At 39.2% G+C, this 26,487-nt stretch overlaps 1 protein-coding gene across 2 annotated transcripts; it reads right to left on the bottom strand.

Moving 5' to 3' along the window:
* Nucleotides 1-6,447: 6,447 nt before the first annotated feature.
* Nucleotides 6,448-25,722, bottom strand: fam83c (family with sequence similarity 83 member C). Of its 2 annotated transcripts, XM_053315839.1 has the most exons (6): nucleotides 25,624-25,722; nucleotides 24,895-25,503; nucleotides 19,568-19,735; nucleotides 16,889-17,013; nucleotides 10,008-10,232; nucleotides 6,448-9,261 (listed from the first exon to the last, which is right to left on the bottom strand). In XM_053315839.1, exons 2-6 carry the CDS (start codon nucleotides 25,402-25,404, stop codon nucleotides 8,439-8,441), a joined length of 1,851 nt encoding a protein of 616 aa, XP_053171814.1. In that variant the 5' UTR covers nucleotides 25,405-25,503; nucleotides 25,624-25,722; the 3' UTR covers nucleotides 6,448-8,438. The 2 variants fall into 2 exon arrangements, with proteins under 2 accessions (XP_053171814.1, XP_053171813.1); XM_053315838.1 differs by lacking the exon at nucleotides 25,624-25,722 and having other exon boundaries at nucleotides 24,895-25,591.
* Nucleotides 25,723-26,487: the final 765 nt, after the last annotated feature.

The raw sequence follows: 26,487 nt of genomic DNA on the forward strand, positions 1-26,487 counted from the left end.
TGATACTGTGTGTACACACTCAGTCAGCAGAAAATAGCTCTGAGCAGCAGGAAGAGCGCTGCATCCTGAAGATAAAATCAAGATGCACAACAATTAGATCCTCATGTGGCCACAGGAAATGCTGCTGCTGCATCAAAGCAGGAAGTCCTGTAATGTTGACACTTAATGTTGACTTTATCTCACTAACTTCTCTGAATACACTGACTTTTAGGAATGAAATGAGGACTAGATTAGCCTATAGGCTTAGGTATATATATTTTACCTCTTCTTCTGTCTGACGTCCTCTAATACCCACATACACACATGGCTTGTGATTTTCCTCTAAATTTATTTCCATTAACTGTATTTAATATTTGACACGTTGTATACAGCAGCAGTCAAATGTTTGCACAGACTGACTCAATCAAGGGTTTTGTTTTTGTTTGTTTTTTACATTGTAGAGCAATACTGAAGACATCAGTATTGCCACAGAGGTGAGTGTGGTTGGTTGTGTGGATGTTGTGTGGATGTCTGAGCAACACAGAGTTCCCTTCTATAGTCGACTGTCACAAAAGCCAGCAACAGTTTTCTAGTCTGAAACATGACCAGGGAAGCTTTTGTTACCTTGTCTGCCCTACAAACCACCTCCAGACAGCAGACTTTATAGTTTTTGTGAGTCACGGTTAACTCAAGTGGATCAATAACTCTCTAAGACCATCAGCTCCAAGCAGACGAGTGAAACATGAATACAACACTAGAAAATTCCAGGGAAATTTTGAGTGCCACAGGGCTACTGCCGGGACGAGTACACGATTTATTTCCAGTGTTCAAAAGTCACACTGATCATATTCTGGTTTCGAGAATTTGACTACCACTAAGTAACTTCTACTGTCACAGTATTAAGTACATCTTACTAGTCAGTATCAAGTGTAACAGTAGATGTAAGCAGAGAGTAGCACACAGAGCACAATGCAGTAGCAACATGCACTAACTCTAACCACTACACTACAACACTTTACGCTTCACACATACCCTGTTAGCACACAACACAGTGTGTACAAACACACACACAGACAAAGACATACACCATACCTGCCTGCATTTGAGCAATAAGAGTACAGTATAAATATTGGATAGATAGATAGATAGATAGATAGTCAATACTAGCTCGGCCGCTAGCTCAGTTAACTGGCAAAACAGACAGGAGGAATTAGCCAATCACAAAAAGGTAGCTCAGTTTCTGCCCAGCGACAGGTTGCTAAGGTCAGCTAAGGCCCTGCGGTTGCTACGGCGATTTGTGAGAATCTGCTTGAAAATTCTCAAAATGCCCCCAGAATTTGGCTTCTGACAAGGTCCTGAACAATTGCAAACTGTGAGAAAACCGTAACTCCTGTCCAAAAACCGAAAACACCGTGAGAGACTCAGAAGCCGGCAGATTCTGACAGTGTTTATTTTATTCAGATATTCCTTAAAATGAGCGAGTAAGCTCAGTGTGAACACAGAGTGAGATTCTTTTGACAAAAAAAGACGATTACATTAGGGCCAAGACAGGTATTGCTGCTGGTCTCAGCCCCCCCCCCCGTTTAAATTTTGTGCAGATCCCGCCTGTCAAAGTCACATTTTATGAATCCCAACACCTATGTTTACATTTTGACCAAAAATTATTTGTCTCCTTTTTACAGTTTGGCCGTGAGCTTGAGTTAAAAATAAAAATTAAGGTTATTTTTAACTGCTTCTCACACTCAATCTAACTGCCGCTTCCACTCTAACTTTGACGAAAAAGTGATTTCCACTCCTCGTTTGACTGCTCATAGTTTGAAAAGTTTACATGTTATGTAAAAACAGCTTGGTGTTTTGGAGAGAGCCGTTTTAAAGTTTGAATCACATTTCTACGTGCAGGTATGAGAGAGCTAGGTGACTCAGAAAAAAGGTGAAATTTTGTGTTTTAAAAAAAAAAATTACCATTCATTTTCAGTGGAAAATTTTGCCCGTTTTTTGGGAATAACTTTGGGGAAAAAATGGAATTTCAACACCAAAAGTCATAGCACCTCTTTCTCGATCGAGCTGCTCGTTTTGATGTACATATTGTCGGGGTTTTCTAGAAGCTGCGGGATGAGTTACACACCGAAATTTGGCAGAAGAATAATAAGTATGGAGAAGATTATGAGTGAATCACAATATTTTGTTTGTGGGAATAAAACCCTTAACTGTGCCAGGACTTTATGAACAATGATACTGTAAATCTATTTTTAAAGCAATGAGTTCAGTTAAATCCACTGACTGTCACACCCAGTTTGTCTGAAGTGCAATGAAACAGATGCAGTAAAGACAGAAAACCTGGTACGCCTCTTCCTCATAAAATAACTAAGAGAAGAGACAACCTGTAAAGCTGCAACCACGACTACGCAACAAAAACAACATGGCATCCTGTAACCAAGGCTCCATGGGGAAAAAGGAGGGGAAAAAGGGCTAAATAGGTATTCACATTCAGTTCTTTGGTTTATAGTGTTATTGTTTTGGAAGATTCCTCCCCAGAGAGGCGCTGGGTAATGATTTACAGAGCACTACTCCTAAAAACACACAGTCAACCGATGCACACGGCGGAATGAAAAAAGTAAAGTCCATCATATGTACTCTACTTTCTGCTAACAAACCCCAATGAAATGCTCCACATTTTAAAGATGTGAAAAGCTACCGTCACATGACTCTACAGCTGATGTGATGACACAAAATGATGATTAGTTAGAAAGAAGAAATCTTGACTTGCTGCTGAATTAACTATTCAGTGTTTATTATACAGCGAGCACTGAATCAGTGAATTAAAGAGAGATTTCGGACAGCCTCAGACTCCTAAAGTCATCCTGAGATATTCGAGATATCGAAAGATATTCTGCAGGCTACAGCTGATTTTATTTCTCCTTTACATCCTTTCAGTGATCAACAGAGTCAGAGAAAATCTGAAGAAACTTCTTCATAAACTGACTGATTACAATAGAATACAGGACAAGCAGATAAAACTGAACAAGGACCAGTTGTGTTAATGAGGAGATTGTGAACAGGTGACAGGAAAGGGGAACAGGTAAGGATCCAATTGGCTGAGGACACAGGGAGCAGAGCAGAGCTAATGAGGCTGATGCAGGGCACCTGTGTCATACCTCGTCTTCTTAGATCAATAACACAAATGACCTATCAGGTCATTTATGCTATTTTTGTCAGGTTCCACAGAAAATGACACAAAACTCGACCCATTCTTTTCATGTTGATAGTTAGTTAACCTATATGTCCAAAACAAAATATGGAGTTAATAGATTTCCACCCGACAGCAGCGTTAACCAATCCAATTAAATAAAATTTGTTTTCCAGTAAAATAAGTCTCATGATTGACTGTTTTATTTGTCAGTTTCATAGCTTGACAAGTGATGAGATGACTTTTGTTGATTGGTAATTGGTGATTGGTTAGCAGGCCACAATGTGGTTAGTTTGTGTCAATGAGTGTGTGGCAAGATGAAAATAATAAAAATATGTTAAAAAAAAAAATAGTTTTAAAAGCAGCATCAGGTTTGTTAAAATGTACATTTTGTATTTTTGTTGATTTTATTGAAAATTTGAAATGACGTTTTCACCATTTTTTTTAAACCAAAAGTAAGACGGAATGCTCCTGAAAATGTCAAATGGTGTAACCACAAAAGAATGATAATTATTCAATATTTTATCAGCTACAGTGTATTTTAGTAGACTTATACTAATAATGACTTCATTTAAAAATGTAAATGGTTCCTGATTGACATGATTCTCCAGATTAAATGTAATATTTAGAACAATAGTATTCCATTAGCTGTATTTAATATAAAATCATATTATCATGTAAGATCATGCCAAACTAGTTGATATGGTGTTTTATTGAGAATTTAGAGTTTTTAAGCAAGTTGAATTATTTGGTACAAAGTTTTTTATTTTTTCACATTTTAACCCCTTTAAATGAGTTTCAGTAATGTCTTGTATTCATGGCATAAATTGAGCCTAAGAACAGAATTGAACATGCACAATAACCTAGATGGTGATGATCCACAGAGACTTTCATTTTGTGTTTGCTTCTTTCACATAAATAGATGTTTTATTCCAGGATTTGGTGATATCATTTTCCAGCCTAGTTTTGGGACTTTATTTGTGCGATGTTTCTTGAATGCTCCATTGTTCATATTTCTGTCCTTGTAGTTTTATTCTGTCACATTGTTCATAGCTCATGGCCTGTGACCGAGCCTTTGGGCTGGATTTCCTGACAGGAAAACATACAGAGGCTCAGCGGGGAAAGGTGATCTCTAAACATCCTCGTCCCCACTGACCTCATAGAAACCACAAGATGGTCTTTGCATCACTTGTTCAAATTTAATTAGATGAGAAGATCTGTCGGGAGGAACTTTGTGAAGTTCCGTTGAATCCGAATAATGAACAAAGTGTCTGTTTAATATAAATACATGCCACTTACAAACCATCTGTGGGACGGTGAGAACGTGGCTATGAGCCATGTGGTGGGTTATTTTCGGTCCCAGCAGTCTGCAGAGATAACGGATCCCATCACTGGAAAATCTGTATCTCTCATATAAGTACTTATCAGGAAATGTTAGGGGGTCCGACCTGTCCCAAAAGACTCTTTCACGGCGGCAAGCCCTAACTATGAATGCCTCATCATCGAGTCTATCGTTCAGAAATGGGCATGCCATTGTGACAATGGACACAGGTGAATGGGACTTTATATATTTCCTGTTATGACCTGGCTCAAGTGGCCACAACAAAAGGGAGACATGCCATGGCAGTAGATTAACAAAAAGGTATTTATTTAATCCAGAATAAACCAAATTAAAGTTGCACCAAATTAGATTAAATTATGAAGTGTGAACATCAGTAATGTATGTGATGGATGAGTGAATATGGGTGTATGTGTTGTAAGGTGTGAAAATCAAAATAACTACAACCAAAACTGCAATTCTGAAAACCAAAAACCAAACCAAGGATGGGACCTGAGCAGAGAAGGTTAACCAGGAGGTCTGAGCTCTTGCACAGTCTATCCTTGAATGGAGAAGGAGTCTCCAGGCCCAGGTGCCTTAAATCACTGCAATCAACCTTCTCCTGCAAGGGAAACAGAAGTTAACCACTCCCACACATGAACCCACAGGAGCATCACAGCTCTCATTACTGACTCCATTGAAATCACCTTTGCATCATCATCAACCATTTCTAATCATCTCAAAATCTGCAATAATAGATGTAGGGTATTCATCAAACTTCTGACAGCAATGTGAAAAGCGGTTTTCATACAATAGTCAGATAATAACTATCACATGAAATAGGTATTATAGAAGTATATTTTATATATTTAAAAAAATTATATATAAATCATTGAATTAATGACAATAGGTTTCTTCACTGCATGCTAATAAAACAATCCATGACACCATAGAATAACAGTGAGACACATGTATTTCCGATCAGAGTGACAGCTGACTGAATGAATACAACAGGATTAACTAAGCCTGGCTGTTAGCCTGGTCGAGTCCCGGCTAAATTCAGCCAGGATAAAATACTGACTTAATCCGCTATCTAGGTTTTGTGCAACAGCCCTCTGATCTGTGTGGAGGGATGAGACTGTAATGCTAATAAAATTAAAGAAATACATACTTTTAAAAAATCTCTTGTCCTCTTTCTCTGAAGTGGTTTGGAGAATTAGCGCCACCTGATGTCTGTCTCCTTATTCACAGAAACATGCTTTTCCTCATATTCTGGAAACTTGTTTAAAATGTTCACTATACTTGGATGGAAACCTGACTTATGAAACTCATTGTCTCACACCTCTTGCCCCAAATAGCCAATTAGGAAGTTGTGGAAGTGAACCTATAAGAGGGTTAAGCTGAGATACTGTGACCTGCCCAGAAACTGGTTGCTTTTTAATCTGTCATGAACAAACCATTAAGCTAATACAGAAGTTTCATTAAATGCTCTTGTGTGCATAAGTACCTCAAGTTTGCTGTTTTGCATGTTTGGATTCAGCCCTTTTTTCTTTCTTTTAACCAGTAAATATCCAATGTTATCTACTGAGCAACAGGAAATAGGAAGTGCACCAGCAGCAGCAGCATTGAATACATGGTGAGTAAAGTTGAGTTCTGTAATTTATTGATTTTTCTTATAGAAAACCTGTTGAAACGATTCTTTCCCCAAATTTCAATCTATGCTACTTTGTCACATTTTTTATATTTGCTTCAATGAAGGAAAGACAACATTGCATGTGTTTTTATATGTATCTCAGCAGATAATGAATATGATCCCATTCATATCTTTTTCTGTATTGTAATCATTTGCATTACTGCCACACTATTCTCTGTGCATTAAAGTTAATCTCTTCAACCTTGTGAGACTCAAAACGTTTCAATGATTTTAAAAGGTGACAAAACATCTGCACGTAACAGCTTTCAACTTCAGCTTTTTGCTTTTATTAAATTTTCAAGTTCATCTTACAAATTAAGACCAACTGAAATACAGAAGTTCACATTCTCCAGTAAATAAAGACACTGTAAAATAAAACAAATAAAATTATATAAACAAATGTTTCCTTAAAAACAACCCAAAATCCTGACAGTCAGTTCATGTGCTTTATACAATATACTGCATTTACATATAGTACATAAAGTCCTTAGACAGAAAGAAAATACTAACAAACCAAACTGGTTCTGGAGTAAGCAGTAAACAAAAACGCACGCAAAATGAAAACACATATATCAAAATAATTGATCACTGTCAATCGTTATTGCTCAGGTTTTCATTTCCTCTCAATGCTGAGGAGGAATTAGTTTTAAAGCCCTGTAGTGCCGAGCGATGAAAAACTACTGTTCATCAGCACAATTCATCACAAAGACAGTCAATAATACAAAGATTATTAACAGTATCTAATAGAGGTTAATTAACACTATGTACAAATTTACGTTTTTGAAAAAAATCTTTAAAAAAAAAGTCTAATGAGGAACTTAATATTATTAATAATAATAATAAACGTATCTATGGGTATGAAAGCTACTGCAGTGTGTAAACAGTTAATCTGCTGAGAATATTTCCCACCTGCCTCGCCTCAAAAAGCCCTTCACTTTCTACATTTACACCTGATTTCCTAGAATTGTAATGAGATACAGCACCAGGAAATCATTGCACTGCTTCCACTGTTACTGTCTACAGCGAGATGTGCTCCCTGTAGCATCAGACGCTTATAATAGGCACATGTGTACCTTTTAATTAACACTTATTTTAAAGTCACTGCAGATATTACTGTGGGTCTAAAATGTGTAAACCTGAAGGCAGGATGATTAAGGCACATATACAGTATTATACAGGAGTGTTACAGAAACATTGTAATCTAAAAAAAAAAAAAAAGTATTAAATGAAAGAAACAAACTTGGGGATGAAGAAGTGTTCTTTACATTGGGGTCATGTTTTTACACATATATTTGATTTAAAAACATTTCAAGACTTTCACTTCTGGACTTTTTCTGTTTGTGTTGTTGGATTGTTCAATTCAGCCGTATATAAACGTAATTTCTACAGGAGGAGACGAAGTTGACAAAAGACTGATTAGCTTCCCGTTAGCTTCTCTCTGTACCATGTGTGATGAATGAGGAGCAGCTGCTGACTCAGTTGCTAAAAGCAAAGCGGGAATCAGCACTAACGTTAGCAAGCTAGGCTGCGGGATCACGTAACAGCATAACAGACTCTCGCTAATTGTGTACGTTTAAAGGCACGGTCGTCAGATATCGCTAATAGTACATAACCAGCGTTACATTGGCTGTTTGAAAAAGAAGGAAAAACCTCTTGGTATCAACACTTTTGACATTGTGTCTCACATAAGTGACAATTTTTATCCTTTTTAAAAAATAATATAAGATCTGCACAGTAGCTGCAGTATCATCATTTATATTTCCTTACTCAAAAAGTGAAATTTCAATTCAACTTCAAGATTATTCTATGATTACTTCTTTAACCTGAGGGCGATCTGTCGTCATGCTTCATCACTCAGTTCAACTGCCATGTTAAAACAGATGTGCGTTAGGACACGGATTTATGTAAAACATTTGAGACTTTTAGTAACAACCTTGTTTTTCTTTTCTACGAATGATGACTGTGGAAGCTAGCGTGTGCCTAAAGTCAGATCAGTTTCAATTAATACATTTGTAAATGTACAATTTTTTTGTAAACTGTGACTCCACAAAGAGTCACAACCTGACTGTACTTATAATGGCTCCTCACATGATGACAGAGTCGATATCAAGAATCACGGAGGAAAACAGACGAAGGACTGCCCGTTGATTTGACTTTATAAAAACAACCAAGGACACTTGGTTCTCCATATTTTTACTATAAACATGTAAAAAGAGACAAATTTAGAGAGTTTACAGATGACATCAATCTGAGCTTGTCACTTAATTAGAGCTCTTCAGCTCAAAGCGGCTGTACACCTGTCTGGATTTCATCTTGTTGTATTGGTTCACCAGGTCCAGCTTGCTGTGACCCAGCGTCATTCGCTTCTGGTCATGTCGGTTGATGAGCATAGGCGGGGAGACCGGTGGTGGCGGGCTCTGCTGGCTCTCTGGCTCAGTGGGACAGAGGTCTGGGCCCCCCCAGGGCGAGGAGCTGTGAGGGGAGGGTGGCCTCCGGAAGTTGAAGGTGTCTTTATCTTTGTCTTTGTTGGAGGAGGGCAAGAAGCGCTCCTGGAGTTTGTTGAGGAACTGGTTGGAGGAAGTCCTCTGCCTGGGGGTGAGTTTGCTGTCGTTGGCCGGGGAGGGGGTCGGGGTCTTGGGGTTTGGGCTGGGGGTGCTGGGGGAGAGTCCAGCGCTGTTGAACTTGCTCGGTTTGTGGTCGTACAACCCCAACGCCTGGAACTTGGAGGAGGTGCCGCCTATATTGGTCCTGATGATGTCTCCTGGGTTTGGCTTGCTCCACTCGATGCCCATCGGTTGGCCGTAGGTCTGTGATGGTCGCTCAGGACCTGAACTGTGATTGGATCCTTTGCCGGAGGGGACTCGTGGTGTTGGAGTGACCTGACCCTGAGGGGTCTGGGTTTGTCCTCCTCTTTCTCCACCTCTCCTGTCAGGGCTGAGGTGGGAGTTACCGTTGGACTCGGTCATGTCGTGACCCTGCTGGACCTTGTACACCGTGTTGGAGGTCATTCCTGGTGCAGCCTTCACACTGGAAACGCTGTCACTTGAGCTGCTGGAGTGTTCAGAGCACACCTTTTCCCTTTGCCTGCAGGATGGAGAGAGAGAAAGACCAACAAACACAGTTAAGAAATTGTGAATTTAGATACAGACACACTCAGACAAACTCAAGACAGAAAATACTGGAGGTCATTTATATAATTACTAACACTACAAACAATACAGCAAATGCCAAAATATAAAAGAGACGTTCTAGGAATATACAGCAGTTATTTCTGGAGCCTGACTGCAGGCTAACAGTAGCACACTGTATATGATACTGAATTTAACAGAAACAGTATTTACTTTTTCACTTGAGTTTCAGACATTTTGTGTCTTAAAGCTGCGATGTGACTTTTGTCTCCCCCTTCTGGCAGCCAGAGTAATAACAAGAACACTGTCAACACGTTTACGTCCTAGCATTAGTCTACTCTGTAACTACTGCTGCAGCTGTAAAACAGTGGATAAATTGTCAATATCAGAATTGAATCCATTCAGTCTGATAACATTTGGAATGTCTTGAAAAGCTGCATGAATAAATAATTGTATCCCCATTCATGTTAGCAAAGAGCTAACCAGAAGTCTGCATTCACACATTCATCTTGTTAGCAAGGGATTTGTCACACCCGACACAGATTTAGCAGATTTGGCAGTGATAGACATAATGAGCATTGTGTGAGCTCATTAACTCAAGAAAATTAAAGATTGAATGTAACAAAAAAGGCTAATATACAAAAAATCGAAAGAGCAGTAATCTTTGAACATCTTAGCAACAAGACTTCTCCCTCTCAGTACCTGTCAGAGACTAAATCCAGCCCCATGCCCATGCCCATACCGGGCCCCATCACGGCCTGGTACGGCGGGAAGTAGGGCATCCCCTCCTCCTCTGGGTTGTAAAAACAGTCGATGATCTCCGAGTCGGCGTACAGACAGCGGAACTCCCGGTCGAAGCTGTCGGCAATGCGACCTGAGAAATGCATCACCATGTTGCTGTGGACCTGAGCTGACAGCCAGGTGAAACTAGAGAAGAGAGAAGACAGAATAGGGTATGAAACTGGAAAAGCAGCATTTTTAGGCCCTTCAAGCACAAGTTCACATTTTTACAAGTCAGTCTTAAAACAACAGTCAGGAGCTCAAATGATGATAAAAAACAGGTTTTTCTTGCTGTAATGATTCCTCCTGTTCATACTGACTATTATAAGATCCCTTCATCATGCACTTATAATGGAAGTGAGGGAGGACTAAATCCACAGTCCTCCTTCTGTGTAAAAAAATGTTTTTAAAAGTTGATCTGGAGCTAATATGAAGCTTCAGCCATCTGAGTTAGTCATATTAACTGCTTATCTGCCACATTTACAGTCTATCAGTTCACAAATCACACCATATTCAAATGAAGCTTGACAACTTCATAGTGTTAACTCCCAGTGGTAAACAGGGAGGGATAATGTGACTTTCTAAATGTTTTGTGTTGTGCTTCTTCTTCATAAAAAAGGTCAAAAACAAATAAAACTAAAGTAATAAAAACACAATATTCACAACATTGTGATTTAGACTGTGTAACTGATGTGTAAATGACCTGCAGCTGATAACAGTGCAGATCAGCCTGGATGAAGTGTTAACAATTTCCTGGACAGTGTTGAGTCAGCCAGGTGACTCATCAGCTTATCGACCAGATAACAGGTGCACCAACGCTGCAGACGTGTGGCTGGCTGAGCAGCAGAGGTAATGCATTCATGCCTGGGCAGAGAACTCAGAGGAAGAGGAAAATACGAGATGTACTGACTGTGGTGTCTTTACCAGCAGCTCTGGGACACGGGCTGTCCAAAACCAAAATGAGCAAAGGAAGAAACCACATATTTCATATTTAGAGGAAGGACAAGGGGGTTTACAAATCCACAGAAAGGAAACATATTCTGCACATTTCCATCTCTATATTTATATTCTGGGGCTCTATTGGAATACATTTGCATGATTTCCTGTTAAAAACTCCTTCCATGGCAAAACCTCATAAAGACCATGACTCTAACCCTCACAGTGTTTTCAAGCATCATGAAGAGCCTTTAATAATCTCTGCAGAGACTAAACCACATGCAGGCATATTTAATATTCATGTATTTAACAATTATATTTAAATAGTCCCAAAGCCGTTTGCAGCTTGCTGAGCTGTGAGAGTGTTAAACAGCAGCAGGATGACTGAGGAACCTGCAGGACAGCTCTCCTCTGTCATCACTCACTGCTTTGACAGATTTAACCCAAAGTGAAATTCCTGTATTGTGTAATGTGTTTGTGACTTGTAGTGATGAACCTATAGAGAATTATCAGTGACTCTGCAGCTTAAAGTATCTATAACATATATCTCTATAATATGTCTTCTCTGTCAGTGAGCTGAAACTCACTACATAGCTACTATAAAAAGAGGTTTACAGAGCTTTTAGCTGTGAGGCTGCAACTTTACTGTTTTGGTTGTTTTCAGAGGAAAAGCTGCTGTACACAACCTGCTCAGCACCAAATGGCAAACAGACACAGTTAGCTTTAGACTAGCCCGCGAACATAGTGGAGCATTTAGCAGCTTAAAAGCCAGATAGAGTCAGTGTTGTGTTGAATGTGTGAAGATATACATTAAATCAACAGTGTATCTACCAACTGTACTACTATCAATAAATCACTGGTATTTGCTTTTCAAATAAGTTTATCTGTTTCAAATCGATTGGAATACGTAATCATCAGGTATCAAAGTGTGAACCAGCTAAGGAACTTTAGAGTTAAGAGGAAGTTTGAGGATAGCAGAGGTGAGAGAGAAAGAGGCGTGTTGTGGCGATAAGACAACATTTGCCTTTACTGAGCCATCTGGCAGCTCTCCAGACCTCACCCTTCATTCCACAGTCAAAGCGAGCATGCCTGACCCAACCCATACAGGTTACTCCACACCTGAAACCTCCCTTAATCTACGACTAAAAAACACTCACTTTAAGAAGCTTCGGAGCGGTAAAGAGAAGATATGATAATCAGAAAACCACCTTCATGCACAGAGGGAAGAGGGGGACATGAAGGGACTTTGGGAGGAAACCAGAGGGAAGCTGGTGACTCACTTCAATCACATGACTGATTGTACAAATACACAAATATTTGGTATTAAATATTTGGGTATGATGATCTCATTGGTTTTACATGTAGTCATAAATAAGATGCTGGTTGATAGGCCTGTCAATATAACCAAAATGTTGGACCATTTTATATCACTGATATAATGATAATATAATAGTATAATGTGAGGGGGGGTTGGAGAGTGGGTGCTACTCTTGTGTAAAAACACAGACACTACTCACTTAGCTAATGTGACATGAATAGCCTCTTAGCTAATCAAAGGTCAAAGGTCATGTCCATGTATCATACGATTAGTCCATATATACAGTAGACATGATGATGTTGATAATTAATACGATAAGTCGATGATTATTGTGACATTGTGTTGATCTTGTAATTGTAAACTCATTACTCAACAATAAAGTCTGACATTAAGCCGGTAAATAGCAGCCACATGCAGCACATTACCATACCCACCTGACTATAAGATGATTTTTTTACTGGACAAATTTGTGGGTCATCTTATAGTCAAGGACGAGACAGAGTTGCACTACAGGTTGTTTGTAGCCTTAACGTTGGCTAATGACTTTATTCCAGTCAGTCAGCACTAAAAGTGTTCGTCTCTTTTAAGCCTGCAGCAGTTTCTGAAGGCTTTTTCTGTCACAAAGGAAATGAGGTTAAAGTAGAAATGATGCCTTGACTGCAGAAACACAGCAAGGATCTCACTTCACTCTTTGATCTGCAAATCATTTATGTGTATCATTTCTGTTTGCAAAGAAATCATGTGATGCTGAGGAGAGCAAAACTCAGGAGAGACTCGGCAGTCAGGAGCAGCTGAGATTGTCAATGAAATGAGAACAGCTGGTCCACTTTTAAAGAGCCTTCATCTGGTTAGTCTAACCCATTGTTCCTCACCAACCTTAGTTTAATCAGCAGGTGGGAACCAAGACACAGGAACACGGGAGGAGTTGTGACATTTATTAATTGACAAATAGCCTGAACTGTGCAAACACTGCACTGCTACATTCACACCTCTACTTAGTGCTGCCCACTTGTAATCAAATCACCCTGGACACATTTTAATGCCAGGTGTGAACACAGCCCGAGAGACGCATCGGTAATTAGAGAGCCATAATTAAGATGTCAAACAGTAAATGTGCTTTGTAAGGTCTCACATTAATGAGGCTGGACAGCAGTTTGCAGTGTGAAGTGGAAAAATAAAGCTGTCATTATCAACACTCCCTTCAGCACTGTTTGCCTCCACTGGTGCATTACACTCACATTTATACATCATGTGTGTGTACACACTGAAGTGCAAACATCCAAAGAAAGTGAGTCAACCGCAGTTAACAGAAGAAAGCTACGAGCATTCTTCTTCAGATCAACACAGCGAGATATAACACCGATGTTAAAGTACTGAAACTAGACCTGCAACCATCAGTCCATCAACTGGATTGTTTGGTGATTATTGACTTTACTTTGCCCTTTGTGATTTTCTGTTCTATCCTGTTCTGATGTTGAATGTTAAACGCGGTCACATTCCCGGAACTTGAGGTGTGAGAGTGAATGAAGAGAGGGAGAACAAAGCCGTGAATCAGATGAATAAAGTGTTGTTGTTTTGTAAAGCACACTAACTCCTCCTCACAACCCTGCAGGAGAGCACAGTCTGGATACATACACCACCACACATTCCCAGTGGGATGTAGGAAAATCCTGCATAGTACAGTATACCTTTCAAATAGACTAAAACAGCCTGTTAATAGACAGAGGCTGAACTGAGCGGCTGCATAAAGGACCAGTAGAAGATAAATAAGGAGTTTTTAACTGGAAATCATGTAAAGATATTCCAGTAGAGACTCACAATATTAATATAGAGCTGGAGATGTGCAGAATATGTCCTCTTTAAGGTCAAAATCTAAACATTATGTTGTTTAAAGTCTCCCTCCTGTCAAAAACATGTTTTTCTTCTTGTTCCTTCGGCTGCATGTTGCTCTCTTCTCTGTGCAGAGTTAGTTTTCACATTCCTTTGCTGAAGAAGGAAAGTTTACTCTGTGCTCACCTTGAATGTCAGTTTAACAAAGTTTAACACGTGTACCTATGAACAGGATTTATGACATCACAGTCAGTTTAGAGCCAATCGTGGTCCGGGAGGCAACTTACACACGTGTGATGTTTAAACTTGAGGACTGAGAACGGACTTTACAGTGAAGGAGGAGAAAAGTTCTTAAAAACTCATCTGGATTTGTAAAGAAGACAGGAGAGGAGTAAACGCAATTTTAAAGATTTCTAACTAGTTAATTAACATTTTTTGCTGCTAGACAAAGAAGAGTGAGCATATTACTCTGGTTTTAGCAGGCGGGGAGTACCTATCCTCTGAAAAGAAGCCAATGCGGAAGTAACTTAGAGCTGCATTCTATCAAAAGGCCACCAGGGGGCGACCGTCTCTATACAAGTCAATGGAGAATTCACCAACTTCTCACTTGATTTCTAACCTCAGTAAACGTTTTCAAAATGTGTTTATGGTCTTCTTCAATGCAGTATGATGTTCATTTGGGACATTTTGGCCTCTCTGATTTTATATTTGACGATATAGCAGGCTACGTGGCTACGTTGTGATTGACCAATGTCATTGAGATCCAGCCCTCGCAACCAATCGCAGCCTCCCCGCTCCGCCATTAGTCCCGCCCATACTTCCGTCCATGACTCTGCCTCATGCCCATATAAGTAGAATCCGTGTTCTTTTTTTCCCAGCATGCACCTGAAATTTTCAAGATGGCGCTGCCTAGATTCGATACTATTGGCTTCCGAGCAGCAGTCCACAAACCAATGGGTGACGTCACGGATGTTACGTCCATTTCTTTTATACAGACTATGGGTTTTAGCTACACTTCATTGGCTCCCAGTATCTTTCACAATAGATTTAAAGCTTCTTGTACTGGTTTTTAAAGCTCTAAATGGTTTTTGGGGAGCGGTCTCAGAGTTTAAATACACACAATTATGCACACAAGAAAACAGGAAGTGCTTTCTTTAATTCTTTTCTCCAATGATGGAATAAACATAAGCTCTCTATATATGAAAGCGTATTTTGTTATTTGTTTTGTTTTATTGAAAGTTTCAGCTTTTCCTCATCGTAACTTTGTTGTAAATCATATTCATACTTTTTTCATTGGTTGGACAAAACAATGACACCTGATGACCTTACTTTAGGCCCTAGGACATTATGATGGGATCATTTTAACTATTACTAATTAATTGAGAAAAAATGAATAATTATTTCTGTGAGCCCTAAAAGTAACATGAGTAATGCAAAAAGCTGGAAGTCAAAATGCAAGAAAAGCAGAAAGAAGAGACATTTGTAGAGTAAACTGAACTCCACACTCACTAAACAAGCCCTGGTGTTCGGAGCGTCTACCTCATACTCGCTCGTGTGTGTAGCTGTAATTACATCTATTACTCAGCTATTCTCATAACAGTTTCAGATGCAGCAGCACAACGCCGGCATTGTTACAAAGCTTTTCCTCCTGTCCTGTTACTGCTGCTTATCAGCCGGGATGCAAACTAAATGTCAGGCTATTAAATGTGAGCAATCCACCGTTGCTATCACGCACCTATTTCTATGTTCACACTCGTTGCATTGACTCCTCCTGTGTCTCTTTACTTCTGTGCTTTCTCAACCTTTCTTAAAGATCATCAGTCTGTGAACTTCTTTTGTTTCTGAGCACGACGCTGACGAAGAGCTGCAAAACTGAAGCTTCCTCTTCCTTGTTAATAGCTGGTGCCTATATTACCCATGATGCAATTTAGTGGGAATTCTCCCCTTAAATGCTTCACATAGGGCTCTGTCTGAGGCTGTTTACTGCGTTGGTGGATAATTCAAATTAAAATAGTTAATTTTAAAGAACATTAAAGGTTTAAGAAGCACTGACATTCATGCAGCAGAGGCCAGAGCAGATGAACGTATGATAATTTACTTTTACAGCACTTTTTATACAAAGGATGGAACTCAAAGTGATATAGAGAAAAATAAAAATATGATTCAATAAAACAGCAAATATACAAATATAAAAATAAAATAACCATTTCTAACAATTAGTAAAACAACACATTTAGTAAAAGACATGTTAAAGTGATAATAATTAAAAGCCAGATTAAATAAATAAGTTTTCAGCTGACATTTAGTTCAACAACACTGGATCCTACATTTCCCAGAATGCACCAAAATAGCTTTCATGAACCCTTCCCTGATTGCTATATATGTCCACATCTGTCAAACTTTACATCCACAGTTTGTAGTTCAGTTTCTGTTGTGGATTGTTGTTGATACTTTGAAGAGTTTGAATGAAGGATTTCTATTATTCAAGATCTCCAGAATCTCTCCAGAACAACCTCTAAAGAATGTGTCATAATGTTTTTAAAGTCAATCCTTCAAACGTCTGCAAATAATGTTATCTGAGCATGACTGGAGGACAAATAAGGTAAAGTAAGGGGAACAAATGAGAGGGTCAACTACACGCTTAATGATTGTTAAGTGTGTGTGTGTGTGTGTGTGTGTGTGTGTGTGTGTGTGTGTGTGTGTGTGTGTGTGTCCTCACCTGTACGACCCGGCGATGACCTCTTCACAGTCGATGATCATAAACTTCTCCAGGACTTGACCGGTGAACTTCTTGCCGCTCTTGGTGCAGTATGTGTCTCCGCATACGCTGCGAATACGCATGTTCTAAACACACACACACACACACACACACACACACACACACACACACACACACACACACACACACACACACACACACACACACACACACACACACACACACACACACATTTCACTGTTAGAAGAAGTGTGAGACACATCATGAAGGAATACAAGCTGTAAATTATAATAAAACAACACACACTGTCACCTGTTGCTATGAGAGGTGCGTTCAAGAACACTTGGACATCCTGATATCTACGAATGATCACTATGTTTTAATTGATGATGAAAATAATTGTAACTTGCAGATTACAGAATGAGCAAAGACGCCTGTGCCAAACTCAACATCAACATTCAGAGCAGAATAATATCAACGATGGCTCCAGGACGTTGTGACTTGTCTTGGTCTTAAAAACAGTTCATTTAATATTTTTAGGTTTTGATCTGTGCGTCAGAAACAATAAGACATTTGAAGATGACACCTGGTGCTGTAAAATATTGTAATTTTTCACAGTTGTCAGATGGCTTACAGTAGGGGTGTAACAAATCACTGATATGAATCGGGATTCAGACAGAAAAAGACACAAGTGCATCGATACACAGACCTTTGGATCAGTCTAAATGTAGCATGAAGCAGGTATTGCTGCTGGTCTCGGCCCCCCCCCCGTTTAAATTTTGTGCAGACCCTGCCTGTCATAGTCACATTTTATGAATCCCAACACCTATGTCTACATTTTGACAAAAAATTATTTGTCTCCTTTTTACGGTTTGGCCGTGAGCTCGAGTTAAAAATAAAAATGAAGGTTATTTTTTACTGCTTCTCACACTCCAGCTAACTGCCGCTTCCACTCTAACTTTGACCAAAAAGTGATTTCCACTCCTCGTTTGACTGCTCATAGTTTGAAAAGTTTACATGTTATGTAAAAACAGTTTGGTGAATTGGAGAGAGTACAAGTTTTCCTCCGTTTTAAAGTCTGAATCACATTTCTACGTGCAGGTATGAGAGAGCTAGGTGACTCCCATTCATTTCCAATGGAGAATTATGCCCGGCTTTTGGGGAATTTCAACACCTAAAGTCACAGCACCTCTTTCCTGATCGAGCTCGTTTTGATGTATATATTGTCGGGTTTTCTAGAAGCTGTGGGATGAGTTACGCACCGAAATTCGGCGGAAGAATAATAAGCACCCGTGGCACTAATGACATGGGTCTGAACTCATTTATGTCAAAAGTAATAACGATACTTGATTGATTTATGTTGATTTATAATGTAAGATGAGTGTCTACTTTAAACAAGGAACTGTATCAGATTACATCATATCCCATCAAATCTTACCGAATCGTTCCATGTTAAAATGAATCGTCCCTGAATCACATCATACTCCATGTATCTAGATACGTATCAGACCGTCTTATATTGGAGAGATGCACGCCCCAAGTTTATAGACAAAACGATTCATAGAGAAAATACTCAGCAGATTCATCAGTTAGGTAAAACGCCCTATAAGTCCATATAAATTCACTCAGTCTGCATAACAATGCTGCTACTCTGCTGTCTGCAAAAGGTTAAAATGACACTCGCCAAGGCACATGATAGAACAAGCAAACAAGAAGATCCTTTATATGTCCCACCCTAACACACACACACACACACACACACACACACACACAGACACACACACAGACACACAGACACACAGACACACACACACACACACACACACACACACACACACACACTGTATATATAAAGTCACGCTGTGTTAAACTAGAGTCTTTCATGCTCCAGTGTGACTTCTGGAAGTCAAGTGTAGAGACGATTAACTGCTGAGTTTGCGTTTTGGACTTTGTGAAAAGTTTTCTGTAATTTTCTGATATTTAAATGGAACAAACAAACGATAGGCGCACTGAGAAAACAACTGGCAGATTCATTGATAATGAAAACAGCTATTTTATATGAAAAATAAGGAGTGATTTCATAGTAACAGATCTGTGAGGTACTAAATATAACATATAAAACACGTCAACATTCTCATCATTTCAACATACGCTTAAAATAAAGTTAAAAATAGAGATGGACGACAACAAGTACACAAATAAGAACTTGTGAAATGATATTGCACTTGTGTAAAAATTATGTAACAGATAAATAAATAAATAAGTAACAAATAGTATTGCACAAAGTGGTGCAATATTAGGTTGAATGTTACATAAGAATGTAACATAAAGATGATGAAGTCACTAAAGTCAGGATGATTGATCCTCTGGAGAACATGAACGTCTGTCTGAAAACACTCAGGAATCTCAGGAATCTCAGTCTGAACTAAAGTGACCATCAAACCGACACTGATGGCCTGTATGCATTCATAAAAAGGAAACCATCATGTCATTTATAGGATCTTCCTTCTGTGAACTTTTGCACTTTACTCCAACTTTCAGCCTGAAGCTGTAAAAGCAGAGACTCAGCAGGTCTTCAGTGTTTGAGCTGTAATAATAACTCAGTGAGGGTGGAGACTGTCTGGTTTCAGGTTCACTAAATGTTTAAACTGGTCAAACTGGAGCGTGTGTGAGACTTACACTCAGGTGCGAGTTGTGAATATCGAGCATGGAGCACATCTCTGTGAAGTAGCTGAGGTTCTTCTCGTCCAGCAGGATGTAGACGGGCACTTTGCGTTTGCTGGACGCCTCCATCAGGTCACACAGCAGGTCCACATCCGTAAACACGTCCATCACCAGCGCGATCACCTGCAGCGGCGAGGAGACATGAAGAGGACTTCTTCATCTGGCAGATACACAGCTTCATCTACTTCATACTGCTTATCAGGATCAATGAGGTTTGTTTGTGTCCATGTGGTTTAGTCAAATTTAAAATGGTTAAAATGTGAAAATACTGGTTTGACGATAAGACTTGATGATGTAAACTAAATTAAGAGCAACATGTATAACCTACTTTTTCTTCAAATAAACAGTTTAATAACAAAATAAAACAAAAAGTCAGTATTTAACTAGTTAAATTACAGCCTGTCCTGTTGACATCAGGAGTATCCATCCTGTGTGATTCATTTTGCCTCTTGCTCTTTTTCTGCAGCATGACAGGAGAACATTTTGACAGACTTCTCTTAAAATGTTTTATTTCAAACTTAAATGATGCCTACATGACTGTTTGACACTTTTTAGTTGTTAGTATCAGTAAGTAAGTATCAGTGTTACAATAAAAACCAAAGAGTTTTACTCTACATCCTCGTAATGGACAGCTGATCATTTAGTGGTTGTCATGGTAGTGAAAATAAACGTATGAATAACTTCACACATTCTTTTTTTGTGGACTCAGCATCAAATTTCTGCTTTTAATCCATTTAGAGAGAATATATTAGAGGATTATGGTCAAAATGTCTAAGTGGTGTAACCATAAAAACTTTGTACCAAATAATTGAAACTTGCTTAAAAACAGTAAATAGTCAATAAAACACCTTCCTTCCTTCCTTCCTTCCTTCCTTCCTTCCTTCCTACCTAACACCATATCAACTAGTTTGGCATGATCTTACATCCTTCCTTCCTTCCTTCCTTCCTTCCTTCCTTCCTTCCTTCCTTCCTTCCTAACTAACACCATATCAACTAGTTTGGCATGATCTTACATCCTTCCTTCCTTCCTTCCTTCCTTCCTACCTTACACCATATCAACTAGTTTGGCATGATCTTACATCCTTCCTTCCTTCCTTCCTTCCTTCCTTCCTTCCTACCGAACACCATATCAACTAGTGTGGCATGATCTTACATCCTTCCTTCCTTCCTTCCTTCCTACCTTACACCATATCAACTAGTTTGGCATGATCTTACATCCTTCCTTCCTTCCTTCCTTCCTTCCTTCCTTCCTACCTACCTAACACCATATCAGCTAGTTTGGCATGATCTTACATTATAACTTTTATATTAAATAAAGCTAATGGAATACTATTGTTCTAAATATTACATTTCATCTGGTAACCATGGAGATCAGGAAACATTTAGTAATTATTAGTATAAGTCCACTTAAACACACTGTAGATGGATAAAATACTTATTATATATCATTCTTTTGTGGTTACACCATTTGACATTTTCAGGAGAATTCAGTCTGACTTTTGGTAAAAAATGCTGCAAATGTCATTTCAGTATGTTTGAATCTCTCATCTTGTCAATCATTATTTATCACTGATCCATAAATGCATCCTTTGCCCCTCATGGCTCACTGTGGAAAACAAACAAAACAAACAAAACAAACCGGAGCCAATCAGCTGGTGAGAAAGATAACCTGAAAATAAACAACCAAGCAATAGATGGCAGATAATTCATCAGCCATGATTTGGAGAATACTTTTTTCAGTTTTCAGCTTCTTTCCCCTTTTTACATCATCTGTAAATTAAATATGTGTGGCTGTTGGTCGGACAAAACAGGCACCCCCCCCTACATTATTATACTATCATATCATCATTATATCAGTGGTAATAACTGATCTTAAAATGACAATAATATCGTTCATCACAATTATTTCTGAGAAAATATAGCTAATAAAAGTAGTAATCATGGCAGGCCTACCTGCAATGACATGAAAGTCTAATATGTGTTACACACAGCAAGAGTGTATTCATGTGTACGTGAGTGTGTGCACAAACACACACACACACACAGGCAGACATGTTCATTCCCACAGGCACATACACTGTGTGCATGAACATGAGTAACACTCTTCAAATAACTGAAAGCTCTTCAGATTATGTTTTGTATGATGACTTCTTTACTGAACTTCAATCAATTAAAACATCCTCACTGCAAATCATCCAAACTATTAACAAACACAAAGAAGAGAGAGATAATAACTACACTCTTCTCTGCACCGGCTCCCAGTTTCTTTGAGAATTGACTTTAAAGAGCTTTTATTTGTTTTTGAAGCTGCTAAAGGATCAGTTTCTCTAAATTAACACATGGGGGGGGGGAAATGTCAGGAGCACTTTTCAGTATAATACACAGACAGAGTTGAAGCTCATTTATTGTTCTAATCTGAATTTGAGAGAAGTGAAATAAACAAATGTCCGGCTGTGCTAACCACCAGCTGACGACCTGCTTCCAGTCATTTGATCTCAGAGCTGCTGACTGTGCAGAAATGAGCCACAAAGAGGTCAATGTCTGAGAGACACTGCTCATCCAAGCTCGTTATAATATAAGGATTAAACTGGTTTAAATTCCTCTAATTTACTGTATGCTTGTTTTTTATTGTTACTGTCAACAGAGTCTTCTTATTTGACTGCTCAGTTCTGATAACTAGTAATACATTGAAACAGAACCAGTTAATGATTACACACTCTTCTGTTTTGTCTGTTATTTTACTGCCTCGCCGTCACAGCCGCCATAACTGGAGTCAAACTTTTTCCGATCGTAGGTCAGCTGCTGAGAGACGGGCGGTCGGCCTCGGGGCTCGGAGGGAGATAAGAGCTGATCAAACAGGACGGCTGGCTGCGTGTGTTAGCAAGCAAACCAGCAGAGAGAGGAATGAACTCAGTCAGACGAGATCAATGAAAAACAAAAACACGTCTGATCATGTTTTTGTTTATTAAGAATAAACTCAATAAATGTTTGAAGACCAGTGATGAAAAAAACTCAGATGTCAGATCTATACTGCAGTAAAAGTACCAACACAGTAAAATAGTCCATGTTAAACACTCTATGACAGGAAAAGTACTGCAGTATGATGAGTTCTGATACACAAATGTGTTTTCAGCTTTTGGACTTTTTCTCTAATCTTTGATTTTGGCTGAAATATTGGATCATTTGAACATTTATTGAAATGAAAGCATGTGAGAAGTTTAGAGGGAAGAATCAGTATTTGGTGGAGCTGTTAACAACTCATAGACATCTGAAATGTGAGCTGACTACACACTGCTGACTGGTTTCATCTTTAACAATGTGTTGTATTTTAAAAGCTTGTTATATTTTCCATTGTGTCAAATCTGCATCTGAAAAGTAACTAAAGCTGTTAAATAAATGTAGTGGAGTAGAAAGTACCTCTAAGTTCCCTCTGAGATGTAGAAAGTAGCATCACATGGAAATACTCATTGCATATTAAATATCAGCATGTTAGCATCGTAGCACTAGCATGACTGCAGTCTTGTTACTACTGGCGTTTGTTCTGCAGCATGTTTAAACCCTGCAGCAGGAGTTCATGTTCATGCCCTCCCTGCAGGCCTTCTCCTCAGCTCTACCTGCCAACCTTCACACCCACAGTATGTCTTCAGAGACAAACTTCTTTCCATATCATTAAGCAGCTCTCTCATGCATCAGGCTGCTGAGAAACTGATTCATTCTGCTTTTTCTAAATTTTATTGAATTTAACATGTATTCAGATTCAAAGGAAAAGTCTGTTCTTATGTCTGTGTCGTTATCTTTACACCAACCTCTATGAAATAAAAGTTGATTGATGAATTGATTTTCAGTGAGTGTGTGCTGGAGGTTTGAAGTTTCACACTGGACCATGACTGGCTGCCAGACTGGTTTTGATGCTATAAATCATGTTCATACGTCCACATCTTAAAGGACAGGTTCAGTATTCATGTCTTAAAGCAGCAGTCAGGTGTCAATATGAACAGTAAAGATGTTTTCCTCTCTGTAATCATTCACTCTGTTTATACTGACTATTAAAGATCCACAGTGAGTCCACACAGTCATTTAAAAGTCTCTGATCAGCTTCTATTGAGCTTCATCAGTGTGAGTTACTATAGTTATTATAGTTACTATGGTAACAGTGTGAGTTAGTCATATCAAGTGATATCTGACACATTTACAGTCTTTTTAGCATCATATCTCCTCTTAGTGTTTCCTGTTTCTCTGTGGTGGAAGTATAGTAACAAAAAGACTTTGATACTAAAAACACTGTAACGTTGAAACATAGAAGATGAAGATTTGACTCATTCGGACTCTGAAGCTTCATATTAGCTTCAGATCAACTTTTAAATCCATGTTTCCACAGAAGGAGGACTGTGGATTTAGTCCTCCATCACTTCCATTGTAAACATTATGAAGGATCTAATGGTCAGTATGAACAGGAGGAATCAGGAGGTGAGCTCAGAGTAACTTTCCTCCTATAGCAGAAACATGTGAAAACACACTGCACAGAGAACAACTGCAGGAAGGAGAAGAAAAACAGACTTGAATCTTACTATTTCTGTCCAGTACTGTCATCGTGATTGATGAATAACACTAGACAGACTATTGAACTCTTTTAAAATTGGACTAAAACATTAAAACCTTTTAGTGTGTTTAGTTTAAATAGCCTCATGTATAATGCTCATATAGCCACACCTATAGTGAATGATAAGACGTGCACTACTATGACCCCAGATGCTTGACCTATATTCTACCACTGATTCACTGTGATAATGTATGTGACTTTAAACTGTCCTCCTTCATTTCATTCTTATATGGCAGCTACAGTCACTCATACCTTTGCAGATCAAGATTAGCTGCATGTATACTGAGCTTATTAAATACAACACACTGTAAAATATTGAACCTTTTTTGTCTTGTGACCTCTCACAAAGTAAACATGTGGGTCTGTGTGTGTCTCCTTGTCATGTCAGTGAGACGTAAACAGCTCCACCAACGAGACATTACTCCTGTACTCCTGACTTCAGCAGACTTGTGCTTGTAATGGAGTATTTTTACATTCAGGTACTGGTACTTCTGCCTAAGTAATGAATCACCACTATAATTATTTCATCAATTAGTACAGATGTGTAGCTGCAGGTCAAACCTCTCAGCATGCATCTGAACATTAAACATTTATTTTATGCGACTTTATTCTACTTTAAAATACATTTAATTACTTTTTGTGCACAAACTGGTTGCTGTAATGTTCATGAGTGTTTTCTTACCTTTTTGGCCTTGTTGATGAGGGATCTGATCAGGTCTTTGACATTGTGAGACTTGTCTCTCTGGAAGTAGATCTGAGTCTCAGACGGCCCGTATCTCACCGGGGCGTCCGGCCAGCCGAGCTCCAGCATCGGCGGCTCCTCGTCGGACATCATCGGGAAGTAAGTCCCGGAGGTGAGCTCGGACACGGCGTCCCCGTCCCCGAAGTCCCGGTCGTTGAGGCCGGTGCCGTTACTCTCGGGGCCGCAGGTCTTGGCCGCATGCTGGGTGATGTAGCGGATCTCCAGCGGGGAGAGGAAGTTGAGCTCCCGCTCCTCGGACAGCACCCGCCGGTACTCCTTCTCTCCGTGCTCCAGCAGCGCGTCCGTGGCCAGCCGCGCCGCCTCGTTGTGGCTGAGCTCCAGCGTGGAGACCTGCCGCCACGGGTTCTTCACCTCCTCCACCCGGGAGGCGAGCTTCCCCAGCGGCTTCCTACCGTTCGTGGACGGCCTCAGGCCCTCCGAGCTGATCATGGTGCTCCGCTCAGCAGGATTACAGTCAGAGCCACTAAAACACGTCCAGCTGTCCCCTAACGAGGCTTAATGAAACTTAAAACCTCGATACAGGTGCAGCTGAAACATTACAGCAAATAACACACACTGATTACTACAATAAACTACAATATATTATAATATACTATAATAAATACACACTGGAGTACTTCTACTGGGAATATTGTTTATAATCCAGACCAGCAGCAGCAGTTTCCTCCGCGACAGTGAAATGGTCCTCTGCTCTCCAGTTCCCGTCCTGTCACTGAGTGTGTGTGTGTGTGTATGTGTGTCTCTGTGTGTGTGTGTGTGTTTCCTGCTCACCTGTTGCTACCTGTCCCGTCATTGGTCTCCAACGTGGCGTGGCTCCACCCCCACTTTACCCCACCCCCACCTTATATCTCCGTTACCATGCCAACCAGCTCACAACAGGTCTGCTGCTTCCGGTTAAGGATTTAAAACTAAAGCTCCATGCAGCTAATTGGATTGTTTTCATTATCGATTAATTACTTGCCGATTATTTTCTTGATTAATCATTTTGAAAATCGTTCATTTGTTTCAATATAATGTGATTACTGATCAGTTTACTATCATGTAAACTTGAACCTGTTTGAATGCCACATTTGAACAATTCATATCAAAGGAGCATTACTACAACTGATCATTTAATTATCTAATAATACATTTTATAATGTCTTTATTTATATAATTGATCAAAACAAGGTCGCAAAGTGCTTCACATACAATCACATTAAAATAACAACATTAAAAGAATAAAAATGCTAAATGAAAAACACGAAGGATTAAAAAAGAAGGAAAACCCATAAAACTGAATAAATCCAGCCGTGTGATGAAAGTGAGTTTTGAGGTTTGAATGAAAAGAAACCACTGACCCAGTTTAGTAATGAGTTATTATTATTCTTTGTGTTTAACAAAGAATCAAAACTGGTTCAACAGGTTTCAAAGTAGAGCAACAATTATCCAATAAATTATTTCGCTAATCAAAACATTTACTGATCTGCAACTATTTGGATATTTAATAACATAATATAATATCTGCTTGTT

Source organism: Scomber japonicus, chromosome 3 (genome assembly GCF_027409825.1).
Source record: "Scomber japonicus isolate fScoJap1 chromosome 3, fScoJap1.pri, whole genome shotgun sequence".
Lineage (NCBI taxonomy): Eukaryota > Metazoa > Chordata > Actinopteri > Scombriformes > Scombridae > Scomber > Scomber japonicus.